Source organism: Mya arenaria, chromosome 13 (genome assembly GCF_026914265.1).
Source record: "Mya arenaria isolate MELC-2E11 chromosome 13, ASM2691426v1".
Classification (NCBI taxonomy): Eukaryota; Metazoa; Mollusca; class Bivalvia; order Myida; family Myidae; genus Mya; species Mya arenaria.
Genome location: NC_069134.1, coordinates 33802620 through 33817177, shown reverse-complemented (window position 1 = coordinate 33817177; position 14558 = coordinate 33802620). Strand labels below are relative to the sequence as shown.

Sequence of the window (14558 nt, the reverse complement as noted above, 5' to 3'; positions counted from 1 at the left end):
GCACACACATTATATTTGAGGTCTTAGTATGCCAACTGTAGCTAACTGTAGTCTGAAATTGTGCATTCAGATGTAATTTATGCTATTTCTAATGTGCCTTAATTGACAGGAAATATGAACATTACGAAATTCACAAAACTGTTTTCACAGGCTTTTTAACTATTATACACATTTCAGGAAATTTATCAAAACTTCAAAAATTAATACTTTTCCAGGAATTTTAAGACTTTGGGAAACCTATGTCATTAACTGCAATGAAAACTAGAAATGTGTCCATAGGACACGGATGCCCCCACTTCGATTTTTTGTCACAGAAAATAAGCCATAATGATTATTCAGGATAATCTGCACATATAGGATAAGTTGAGTTGAGTTGGGTTTTACGGCATCGCAAGACTGTATAGGTTATATGGCGCCATTCAGGCAGGAAAAAACTTGTTGGATCCACATTGGACACATACTTTTCAAGAATTAGATTGGAAACATATATTTTTGAAGTATTTTTGGCAAAAAAGGGCCGTAACTCCTAAATGACTAAAGCGATTTCCATGACTATCGAACTTGATCAAGATATTATGGTCACAAACATGTGTTTAAAGTTTGGTGAGGATTGGAGAAACGGTTTTCAAGAATCAGATCGGAAACAATCTTCGGGACGTACGTACGTACAGACAGACGTACGTACGGACAAGGGCAACCCTATATGCCGCCACTTTGTGGGGGCATAATGAGCGGAAAAAGGCAATGCAATTTAGCCGTTACAAAGTAACTTCCCTCAGTCAACCTTGGGCACATTAATCGACACCCAGGGAATTCACTGATGCAGCAAATCTGATTCCATAGGAGACTTGCATTTTGTAATTACTGCGCATCCCTTGGACACCAAAAATAACTTTCATCAAGTGTAACCAATAAATATTAGGAATTCAACTTCAAATGGTTGTTGTTAACTATGTGGGTCAAAGGACCCCCGATGTTCGGGAAGACTGCTTTTTAAGGCAGCAAAATAATCACCTTTTCTTAGTAACACATATGTATCCTGTCACTGTTAACATGTGTTCCAAGTTTCATATGAATATTTAAAGGTGGTTGAGTTAAAGCACACTTTTGTTTTGACGCAGGCATAATTTAAGAAGCTAAATTCAGTGGAAAACTCCTTTAATACACTTAATCATTACACTTCATGGTCGTTACAAGTTGAAACAAATAGATATACATTTTTAAGGCTCTCTAAATGTAAATTGGGTGATTTATAAGCATTACAAATCAAGAATCAATTAATTCAACACCAAGTAGAAGAACTTTATTCAAAATCTTGTATAAGAACTTAAAGCTGTGTATATTATAATTTTGATTGATGATAAAGTACTATGATCAGTTAAATTCTAAATTGAATTATATTACAGTTTTATTTTCATCAAATGCAAATTGTTCACAATCATGAAATCATGCATGCATTTATTTCTGTACATTATAACGCATCTCATGTTTTATTTTTTATTGTTGTATATACTTTGTATGCTGGTTTCAAATGCTTAACATTTAAATCCTACCTCTGGAGGAAATAAAGAACTTATAAACAGACAAGACTTAGTAGGGAACTTGAAAACTATTAAAATACAAGATGAAAGAATATTTTGCATTGCATTATTTTTATTTACTTAGGATTTGTGAAAAAGTTGGTGGGAGCTGCTTAAGAGGGTAAATGCAGTTTAAACCATTAATCAAATATGCACCCATTAATTTTCTTCTTGGCATCTAACGCAAAGAAATGACAGATTTTAGCTTTAGTGCAATCAGCTTATGGAATAAAGTGCGAAAAATTATAGCATGCACGAGCAATGTGCCATCATTCAACAGTAATAAATGCGCTAAGGATTTGTAATAGCAATGTGCCATCATTCACCTATAATTCGCTAAGGATTTGTAACAGCCAACATTAATCATGGAATTATGAATTTCACTTCGGAGAGAAGTTTCCATGCAACTCAATACCGAAAATATTTAAGCCCTTTTTTAGGCCTAATACATCATTTTATTTTCCAACAAATAATATGTTTCTGATCAGAGGGCTGCAGAATCCGAAATAAAGATTTATGGGAAGTGTCCATTAATATGCAGCATTTATCAATAAATATCATGGAAGCTCGAATGTAAGAAAGAAATTGTTTTGCAAATCCGAAAAATATAGGGAACGATGTTCAATGTCTTTACAATTGAAAGGAATAGAAAACGGTATTCACTGAACTTAAAATTCATCCATTGATATTCAAGTTTTTATGGAAGATTTTAAACATTTTATTGCATGATTGCTTTTTGTATACAGAAGACAGTGGTAAAATATATTTTAGATTCATTGAAAGACTTCTTTAGGTCATACCAAATTGTGTATGTTAAGTGGCCGCGGACGGATAGGTTTTCCCAATGGAAAAAAATCAACAATGGTTTTTTTATCAACAATCTTGCTGAAAATTCTTAATTTCCTTTTATTATAATTGGACTACACAACACAAGTGTAATGCACCAGTCAATTGTGACCAAGGCCCCCCCAGGTCCGGGGAATAGCATGGACTTTGACTTTCGGTCCAGCCAACCCCGGGTAAAACTGATGGTCAAATCCCTGCCAAATGCCCCCGCACCCAAGGGATCCTAGATAAGGCCCATTCCCTACTATATTCTACGCGAAGACAAAACCACCACATTCATCCGGAACTGCGGGGTCACCTGAAAGGTAAAAAACACGGCCTTTTCCCCGGCTATCCCCGGTATACCCCCTGACCTTGGGGGGGGGGGGCTGTGGTTACAATTGACTGGTGCATAATCAGCATGATTCATACTTTGTATTATCGTTCTTGGTATTTGATATCAGAAAATGATGCATTCTGTGTGATTCCAATGATAAACACACTTACATACTAGTTTTATTTGACCTCGTAATCATTTTGCAGTGGAAATCTAACAATTGAGAATAGTCCAAAATGAACTACGGAGGATCTGTTCTCTATATTCTACATAGGATGTCACTCATTTAGCATTCGTTTTTTCTCCGGGGTTTGTTTGTTTTTCAGGATTGCTAGATAGGTGATGATAAACATACAAACAATTTTGTATGGCCTAAAGTCAAAATGACGAACACACTAGAATCAATGATACAACCTAAAATAATGTTTAAACTCACAAACCTTTTCATATGTAGATGCGAGACCTTTTCGCGTGCATGTATATGGCATCTGGTGAACAAGCCCAACATTTGGTGTCATGTATACTGCCATGTCAACTAACGTGTCCTCATCCACTGAAAAATACAATAGTGAATGTCACAGTCAGTTGGAAATGTCGCTGATGTATACCGCAAAATGATCCAATGCCCTATAAATAGACAGACAAGCATTAGTAGACCTATAAAAGTAAATATGGTCATTATCATTTGATCCGCTCCGAGATGCACCATGCGAAGAGGGCACAATTATAAAGTCTAGCCAACAGAGCCTCAACAACCAGAAGTGTCGTCCTAGAAAGAGCAGTCTTTCAAATTTTCACCGTCGTGGGACCACTCTCGATGTCATTCATTGCCAATCTCACAATATTTTGGCTTTAAAATTATTACTATTTTTAGAGTTGCTTCTGGTAAATAATAGTAAGTTGACCAATAGAAAAGAAGCAGGAAAGGTTAAGCCCTCATTCGGAACTACTCGGCAATTTTCAAACGAAAGAACCTCAGATGTAGTGTTCAAAGTGTATTTTAATTGTATTACAGAGTTTAAATTGATTGCCAGTAAAGTGTATTATCGCATAAATAATTAAGATTCCCAAGAGTAAAGTCATGAAGTTAAACTGCTAAATTGAAACTACAACGCGATCCATTTGCAGTGCAGTTAAATATAAAAAATTCTGACATCCATATACATCCGTGGCTGTTTTCGCTGGAAAATGGCCGAGGTGCTCCGAATGCGATCCTCATTAGGCAAAAAAAAATAAAAAATTGTTTGTTTAGGGTAACCTTCCCAAAATTTCTAGGAAGGGTAGGTAGGGATTTTTTATTATTTTTTTTTACATTACATTACTGTCATTGCCTGACTTTGTTTTATCATATTAACAATAATTCTGATTAAAATCTGCATTTATCCGCCCTTCGTAACTCTCTATTCGCTAACGAATATTTTTTTTGCTCAGAAACGGAAAAAAATCGTTAGGGTCGGCGCATTTTTATAGGTCGGGTCGGGTTACCCTTAACAGACGTATTTTTTTTTAGGCCTTATGCAACAACGGAAATAAAAAAACATCTCCTCATGAGACAGTTAAGTCACGGCGGTGTACCAAGGGCACTCTTGGAACTAACGGTTTCAGAGGATTTGTACTTAGGGGCAATCTAGAGCTTACAGCTATAAGCTATGCAGAGTTGACAATACTATAATTACATCATCTATAGTCGAATAATCTACAAGCTGTTTCTATATGGTAATCTTAAATTAATCATTACTTGAAGTGAATTTGTTTGGAGACGTGACCTTTATCAAAGAGATTAATACTTGGATTTCTTACTTGGGTTTTTTTCACAGAAATAATTGAGTGTCAGCAAAAAATTAAAAGAGGTAGAGGCTTTCTAAGACTCATTTCGGGAAATATTTGGCACTTATTGAGAAAAAGTTCAACAAACTGAAAATGGATTAATTCTATTAGAGCAATTCGGAAAAGTTTTAAGAGTACGTAGCACTCCAAAATATTCCAGAACATTTGTTAATAATGCTTTGGAAACCTTTTGCAGAATATCAAAGAAGAGATCTGAAATGTCTTTATTTGTACAGAAATATAATAACAAAACATAGAAAGATGGGGCTGAATCACCAACAGTGAATCGTTTTTACTCTCTGGACAATCCGTAGAATTTCTAACCGTAATTTTAGAAATGTTATTACCTCAGACATGCAAACTTTCCATACATATAAGGCTTATTGCATATTAGCATTGCGTCTTTGCATCCCAAAAAACATTATCCTATAAAGCATTTTGGCACTGCCGTCAATTGTAAAACCAAATTAAGAGAAATTTGCATGTGCACAAGCTATACATACACTGAGGACTTGAGTCTTTGCCTGTCACATTTGATTTCTCAGAAAATACTGAATCAGCCCACACAAAATGAGTATTTTCTCAATCTTAAGAACTAAGAGGATTTGTTAAAGAAACTATTGGAATGATATAAAAAGTTTACACCCACCCACACAAGTATCAAATACACTCTTAATTTTCTACCCAAATCTTGCATAACAAAATATAGAAAACAAATTTGAGTCTCTGAGTGCTAACCAAATAACAAATATCAAGGTAACTGCATACTGCGCGATGTGTTCCTGGAGACACTATGCCTCTTTAAAATCCCCTAAATACATGCAGCATATCAGAGGGAGGGTAAAGTCTCTTAAAGCCTTTAAGGCCAGTGATTGTAGTTATAAATGAAAGAGCAACATAGAAACTCTATGAAATATGCCTAATATTCCTTATGGAATGGTCCCTAACAATGACGAAAATCATTGCCTTGTATTCCATACTGAATGCAAACAATGGCGGCATATTCATAACAATGCCAATTTCTTTCAAGCAAGGCCATTAGAAATACAGATTTTGTTTTTCCACCTTGGAAGAAAGAAATAGGGGTTTTCCACCAGTATTTTTTGTTTGTCCAACTTGTACTTTATAGTGAAGGTTATAAGTTCATTTTGAAACAAAGTATTCTTTTCTGTTAGTTTTTGGCATGAAATTTGGCTAGGCGATGCACTCTGTCCATACCAAATTCAGTTTCATGCACAAACAAAATCATTGTTTAAAACGAATTTTTTTTTATTTGATTTCATATTCTTATCAAAACCTTTGAGGTTTTTACTGCTTATTGTTATTAAATATGTTTCCGACAGTCAGAATTTCACACCTTCATTGCATGGGTGAAAGTTTGAATTTTTCAAAATACTGAAAATAGGGTGTTTACATAGGGAAATGCCATTTTTACAATACATTATATGGGATAAATATTTTCCAAAATACTGAATTCAGTATCAATACTGAAAACTTTCAACCATGTCATTGTAAAAACAAACTAATTGGTATGGCCTTACTCAGAAGCTTGAGAATCGGTTCTCTGGTGCAGAAATGTTCTTTTTCCTGGGACATCCTGTTCACTTATTGATACAACCAATCAATAACACACACACACTGGATATTTTGACTATTTTGCTCCTGCAATTCCCCTGGCATAATTACTCAGAGAGAGAAAATTTCTAAGCAAAATTGGGCATGCGCATAATTAAAAAGGCATCAGTCTTCAGTAGAGTAATCATCAAAGTCATTGAGTCTGATTACATCATTGTAACAAAAAAGATCAGAAGACTGATTATATAAATGAGCCCTGACTTGCTTCCAGTTTAATTGTTCTTATAAAAATATACAAGGGATGTTTGTCAAACATTATGCTCCCCTGAGCGCCATGTTGGCAGAAATATTTAATGAAATATGCATGGATAAAAATGCCAGCTGATTTGACCTGATGACCTCAAAATCAAAAGGTCATCTATTGATCACGTCCAACCTCAACGTCAAGTTTGGAGACCATTAGTGCAGCCATTGTCAAGTTACCACTTGGACAAGCATTTTGCATTCAGGGACACAGTGACTTTAACCCTTGAGTCAATGACCTCAAAATCAATAGGGGTAATATACTTGCATGCCCAACCTCCAAGTAAAGTTTGGGGACCATAAGTCCAGGCAAGCTTCGGTCTACCGGCATAAGAATGAGTAACATCACTGTTATCAATCGATCCATTTGCTTGAAGTTTTATCTTGTTGTATGAGTGCGCATTCTATCCTAGGAAATTTTATTCTACCTAAAAGATATCGGTTTGCGCCTCTTTGTGATGCTCATCAGATCATTGTGAGAATTTTGCTGTCATTCCATCAAATAATAACCTACCCACATCTACCATTTTATGGTTCAGTTGAATGCCCAAAGAGGGAATAGATATTCAATTAAGGCTTGGCTTATTATTTCACTCCACTGCAAAAATTGACTGTTTAGATGTTACAAGAAAACAGCCTGGCCTAATCTAATAGCTTCAATTTTGACAAGACCCATTGTATTCAGTTGGACAGCTTAACACCACAAACATGAGGGAAAAACAAAGACCTTCAATTTTGAACAAGAGCTTGAATATGAATTACACATTTGTTAATCAGCTTTTATTTCCCCATAAAGCAGGACTTAGCATTTAAGAAATAAAACTTGAATAAATTGAATATTGAACTTCCATGTACAAAAGTTTGAATATCAATGACAAATTAGCATGACTGAACGCAGACACAGACGTTCCCTGAAGGCAACAATGCTTAAATATAATGCGGCGTTCACACAGTGCCGATTATGGCTCCTGTTTGAGATCAGACAGCGCTACGACACGAAAAGCGAAAAAGTCAGATTACTATCCTCAATGATCTGAAATGTCCTATCATTGTCTGAACGCAGTCGTATATGTTCGTAACAGAGTCCTACGGATCGGGAATGGTCCGGAGAGGTCGGCCAAGCACTCCCGACAATTAGGTGCGTCCCGTAACATTTGGGAAACTCAGCCGATTTTGTCTAGTCGGATTACAATCGTGACTATGTCGTGACAGATTCGGTCGTTTTTTACAATGACAAAGATGCAAATCGGATCAGAATCGGATTTAGAACGGGATAATCGGGACGCCTCCTGAACAATATGTTGTCGTGATTAAATAAATGTTTTTACAAATTTTAATAAAAGTTTAAATTTCCAGCCACGAATCACAGGATCTTGATCAGACTTTTGACACATTTTAATCGGGAATGGTCCTATCAAGGACGGCAGTAAAAATCCTGAATGTGTGACTTAGGCTTAAACCAAATTGAAACTATTGGAATTGTCATTTGTTTTTCACTTGATCGGTAAAACTAATTTGTATTTTCAAGAGGAAAATAATAAGCTTACATATTCCTTGTAGAAATATATGATCCAATTGTCTCTCAGATGTGCAAAAGCGTACAGGAAAGAGGTTTTTTTGATAAATGAAGCTGGGAAAAGATGACATTAATGGGAATATATCTATAAATTCCCACCACCTATCTGAGCTAGACAGACATGTCCAGACAAACAGACAAGATGTGTGTGGGATTTTCAGACAGTTTATGTGGCTGAAAAGCACCCATGAGTGGTTTCATTATTCCATTTATTAAGTCACAAAATGTCAAAGTTTGTTTTAAAGTCAAGATAATTTTTTAATGGTCACACAATTTAAAAGTTCTTTTAAAGGTATAATCAAAGTTCATAAATTTATGTCAATTGCCGTAATATCTATATAAACCTAAACCGTGCGGGGTTCTGTAATAAAACAGAAATTATACATATTCATAAACTTAGCACTGAAGTAATACAATAGATCCATTCCTGACATTTATTTCTCAAACTATAGTCTTCTTTTTATTTCTTATATAACAAAGAGCCCTTCAATCCGACTTTTTCCAGTATAATTTCAGATGTCTAATTCCTACTGTAAATAGATTACATTCTCTGGTACAGTAAAGCCTTGGTCACAAGGGTTCATATGAAAAAAGTTATATAAGAGCACATTAGATCGGTAACTTAAGTGTTCGTGAAATATTACACCACCTAAAAGATCTTTTCTTGGCATTCTCAGGCAAGTGAAATGCTGTCATTCAATTAAATAACCCATCCTACCATTTGACGGTTCAGTTGAATGCCCAAAGAGGGAATAGATATTCAATTTAGGCTTATTATTTACTCATTATTTTCACTCCCACTGCAAAAATGACTGGTTACATGTTACAAGAAAGGCCGCCAGGGTTCATCTTAGCTTCAATTTGACATGGACATCTTATTTTTAACCACATGAGAGAAAAAAAAGAGGAGTTCACTTCAACTTCAACAATAAAGAGCTAGAAAATATTTCGAAAATGGCTATAACACTTAATCTAATACAGCCAATGAAATTGCAGATAGGAAATCATTAAGTACTTTTAAGGCTTAATCATTTGAATTTCTACTCCACTGTGTTGAGAGGTCCGACCACTGCCACTCATCTGATAACACAATCCCTGCGTCAGAGTTTGCGTATGTGCAACAATATGTCAAAAAAATTTTTTTATCTAATGAGGCTGTGTTCTATTAGTCAGTAAGATGACCTGAATTAAATCTAAATGATAAAGAAGGGCATGTTCGCTTTCTCACTCTGCCCATTCTTAATCATTAAGATTCTTATTCATGTCATCTAACTAGTACAAAATTTTCACATTTGCATCTGCTATCATTTCTCATCTAAAGCAGGACTTATAGCATTTACAAAAACTTGAAACAGTTGAAATTTTGAACTTCGATGTACAAGAGAATGAAAATTGATGACCACATAAGCATGACAATGTAGACAAAGGCTTTTCCTGAAATGACGAATGACGCTATATGCACATGCATTAGTTCATACTCAACTTTCTCACACACTTTTCATAAACTTGTTTTAAATTGATCACTGTCCATCATTTTTAAAGATATTTTATGTTGATAGATCACAGTCTGTGCATTAATGGGAATATTTCCAAACTCCCACCACCTATCTGAGCTAGACAAACAAGTCAGAGACAGAAGGATAATAAAGATGTGTGTGGGGTTTTCAGACAGTTTTTGTCAAAGTTCATTTTATTAAAAGTCAAATATAAGTTTAAATTGTCACAGAATTTCAAGGTTCATTTCAAGGTATACTAAAAGTTCATAGTTTTATGTCAATTGCCTTTAATACCCATATAAACCTTAAACCATACTATTATGACGTGAATGTGCCCTACTTTCCTTAATAAGCAGTTCTCAATAAGTTTTGGTTGAACAGTCTCAAATATAGCAAAGTAACTGTCCAGCTACTGCTTATTCTACTGAAAATTCACTTATTTTCCCCCAAATTTGAAACGGCCAATTTGCCTGTTAGACTGACTATATCGTTGGGCAGCCGGTTTTTATCAAGATATAAATAAAACCAACTTTAAAGTCTACATTTAAGATTACTTTGTACCAACTACATACAACCTCAACATTTTTTACAGCACTTTTTCAGATGACTAATTCCTACACAGTGATTAGATTACAATATATTGTAAGTGCACTTGCTTCTTATCAAGATGTCCTGGGATGATATTCGCCTAGTGGCATATGACCTTAGTTCATGGTCTACCAAGCTGAACATACTGTATCCAACCGATACTCTAATTAAATTTTTGCCTGAACAACAAAAGACTGCATTGTAACAATATACCAACAAGTACGATAAGTCTGCTCTCTTGAATTACATCATTAACATGTTCAATAATAATTGTAAAATGAATGTAACGGTAATGACTGCTTGTAACAGTACAGTGCGAGATCATTTGAGCGATTAACTCTGCTGGAAAAGCACCTCTTTTGCAAGCAATTGAGTCCCGGGTTTAATCCCCTGGAATGGCCACATGCACTTTGGGACAAATTAAGACTAACCGGCCAAAATAAAACTTCAAAATTCGTGAATAAGCAAAAATCATTAAGTTAGTGGTTTGTTTTCATCAATGGCCATTTATGTTCATTATTGACCTATTAAACCAATTCTTAAGACCGTTGCCTCAATGGTGAGATTGTGTTGCGTTACGGATGGCTGCTTCTCTCCCAAGACGTCTTGTGTTGATCCCAAGCACAATAACTTTCTCATGGCCTTCAAAACTGGTTTATATGTTACCAAGGAAACTAACTCAGTGTGCGAGTCCATAATATATCAGCTTTTGTCACAATCAGGTTAAAAAATTGTTATATAAGTAGTAACCAAGTAAACTCAGTGTGTGTATACCACGTGATAAATTACGTCATTTATGCTACGTCGGAAGGCTAAATTTTTCCTAAAATAAAGACTTAAATCAAAGGTAACTTTTCTTTTACTACATCATTTCAAACAAAACAAAGGGCAGTTTATGCCACTTATAGAGTTATACGCACACTGAAACTTATACTGATAAAAACCCGAGCACTTACTTTTGATTCCGCTGTCCGATATAAGGATGAGATCGTGTTTAGCTGCCTCGTACCCGATCGCCATGTTGTTGATTTTAGGGTTGATTCCCACATTTCTCCCACCTTTAATAAAGAAGAAATTGTTATCTTAAAGCATAATGGCCAATTCTGGAATTCAAACACCATTCAATAATTTGTGACATTTAACTACTGTATATTATTACCTCCACTAGGATACTCAGCACGGCTGGGCTTGTAGCCCCAAGCCCAAAAAGCATACTTATCCATTTACTGCACAAATCCTGCTAGTCAAATAATTATAACTCTTTAGGGTCTGCATACCAAGGCCAAACTTTGATTTTCTGGGTAACCAACCCCTTAAATCAAGAGTATGCCTTTTACCGGGTAAATAACCATTCAGAACACTTCGGCCATTTTGTATCAAAAACAACCTCGAATGTATGCCGGTTCAACAATAGTAGTTGGTAAAAATTAAAAAAAAGTATTAATTTATTGTACTGTTTTAGTGTGTATTTTGTATTATCAAGTTTAAAATTAAATTGTTTGCCAGTGAAGCATAAATAATTAAAATTCCCAAGAGCGGAGTCAACTGCTAAATTGAAACTGATATGTTACAGAATTTATGAAATATATGTATTATGAATGTATTATGATCAAAAATGCTTAATTGATATTAGTACACATTATGAAAACTTCTTGAAGGTATTCTATTCGAAACACTTGAAAGGGGGGAATTATTACGAGCCCGCAATCCCTGCACTGCTGCTTAAATGCTTACTGGGCTTGATTAAATTTTGCAATTCATGGAAGGTCTTGTTGAATAATTTGTTTGATGACTAGGACTTGTGTTAAAGATTTCGGGCTTCATCATCTTAAATGTCTTATTTCTGGAAGTTTAAGCTTACTGACATGCACAGAGTACAAAACGATTTTTTTTAACTGTTAATTGCAATCAATAAGCTCGGGGATGTAATAACATTCACTCTCACAAAAATAATCCTATCATTATAATACTGGAATAAATATAAGGACTTGACATTTTTTCCTAGCCATGAAGGAAAACGAATTTACTTCCTCATATAGCCTGCTGAAAATAACATAACAATAAAACTATTAGAATTCCAATTACGAGAAAATGAGATAGCTGGACCAGGTCTAGACATTAAATTATTGGTTTAGCAGTCGAACCCCCTGGCTATTTATTCAATGAAGAGCCCCTGGTATTAACTCTCTAAATTGGACAGAGGCCATAAGTTGGCAGCTAATATCTCTGAAAGTTGGTGTCCAAAGAAATATATATTTTTTATCATATATTGTATGATGTCTAGACTTCATATTTCTCTCCATAGAAAAATCATAACAGCGAGGCGACCCACTGGCAATTGCCTTTACTAGGAAAAGACTTAAATCTGAAATATTTTCGTGATTTGGAAACATATAGACTTGATTGTTTCGGGAATGGAGCTTCTCCGAACCCAAAGGCGTGGATACCTTGGCATACTCCAGTATTAGAGGCATACAATTAAAAACACTTCAGAAACACTTCCCTGCAAGCCCAAAATTTATAAGGCTCATTAAAGAGTCAGAAAACTCCCACAAACAAAACACTGTCAACATTTCATTGAGAGTTTAACTCCCGTTATATAATATGCGGAGGAAAAATATATGATTGCGATTTGATATTATCTTATGCAAGATGTTGTACATTCAAAGCAGCTGCTCTGATTACCATTGTATGATTATGAAAAAGTGTCCTGTCACGAAGTCAGTGACAGTCACTCTTACGTGTACTATATTTACACTTTTAATTATTACATGAGAAATCAAAATGACAAAAAATATTTTATTTACTTGCTCACATGATCATTTTAGCAGCTTCATGATTTATTAAAGCGTATTTGAACAACATCATCCTACTATAAATAATTTAACAGCAACCATTTTTCACATGTTCTCAGATATGCAGGCATGCAATTAATGATTATTATTCATGCTGCATGAAATTGGCAACTAACTTGATGCATTATACATGGACCTAAATTATCCAAAATGTACCGAAGTAGAAAACCTGAATCACATATTCAGGACATTGAATTTTCCACAGGAACTTCTTTTTTATGTGACATTGATGTAGCCTGCAGTGACAGCAGTGTTTATAATAAGGTTTGTTTTGGAAAGAAATTTACCGGTATACTTTTAGGCTTTTCTAGGAACATTTTCGTGTCTCATTTTGGACTTACCTATAGGAACATTTTCATGTCTAATTTTGGCCTTACCTTGGAACATTTTCATGTCTTATTTCTGGCCTTACCTAGGAACATTTTCATGTCTAATTTTGGCCTTACCTTGGAACATTTTCATGTCTTATTTCTGGCCTTACCTAGGAACATTTTCATGTCTAATTTTGGCCTTACCTAGGATCATTTCCATGTCTAATTTTGGCCTTACCTTGGAACATTTTCATGTCTAATTTTGGCCTTACCTAGGACATTTTCATGTCTAATTTTGGCCTTACCTAAGATCATTTCCATGTCTAATTTTGGCCTTACCTTGGAACATTTTCATGTCTAATTTTGGCCTTACCTAGGACATTTTCATGTCTAATTTTGGCCTTACCTTGGAACATTTTCATGTCTAATTTTGGCCTTACCTTGGAACATTTTCATGTCTAATTTTGGCCTTACCTAGGACATTTTCATGTCTAATTTTGGCCTTACCTAGGAACATTTTCATGTCTAATTTTGGCCTTACCTAGGATCATTTTCATGTCTAATTTTGGCCTTACCTAGGAACATTTTCATGTCTAATTTTGGCCTTACCTAGGAACATTTTCATGTCTTATTTCTGGCCTTACCTTGAAACATTTTCATGTCTAATTTTGGCCTTACCTAGGATCATTTTCATGTCTAATTTTGGCCTTACCTTTGACATTTTCATGTCTAATTTTGGCCTTACCTTGAAACATTTTCATGTCTAATTTTGGCCTTACCTAGGATCATTTCCATGTCTAATTTTGGCCTTACCTTGGAACATTTTCATGTCTAATTTTGGCCTTACCTAAGATCATTTCCATGTCTAATTTTGGCCTTACCTTGGAACATTTTCATGTCTAATTTTGGCCTTACCTTGGAACATTTTCATGTCTAATTTCGGCCTTACCTAGGATCATTTCCATGTCTAATTTTGGCCTTACCTAGGACATTTTCATGTCGAATTTTGGCCTTACCTAGGATCATTTCCATGTCTAATTTTGGCCTTACCTAGGATCATTTCCATGCCTAATTTTGGCCTTACCTTGGAACATTTCCATGTCTAATTTTGGCCTTACCTAAGATCATTTCCATGTCGAATTTTGGCCTTACCTTGGAACATTTTCAGGTCTAATTTTGGCGTTACCTAGGATCATTTCCATGCCTAATTTTGGCCTTACCTTGGAACATTTCCATGTCTAATTTTGGCCTTACCTAAGATCATTTCCATGTCGAATTTTGGCCT

At 35.1% G+C, this 14558-nt stretch overlaps 1 protein-coding gene across 1 annotated transcript in view; it reads right to left on the bottom strand.

Moving 5' to 3' along the window:
* LOC128213826 (ceramide glucosyltransferase-like) overlaps positions 1–14558 on the bottom strand; it is a 45422-nt gene that overhangs the window by 10578 nt on the left and 20286 nt on the right. Inside the window, exons 4-5 of the mRNA XM_052919884.1 lie at positions 11064–11165; positions 3183–3295 (exon numbers count right to left, since the gene is read on the bottom strand). Coding sequence (XP_052775844.1) covers positions 3183–3295; positions 11064–11165 — 215 coding nt within the window. The remainder of the gene's footprint in view (positions 1–3182; positions 3296–11063; positions 11166–14558) is intronic.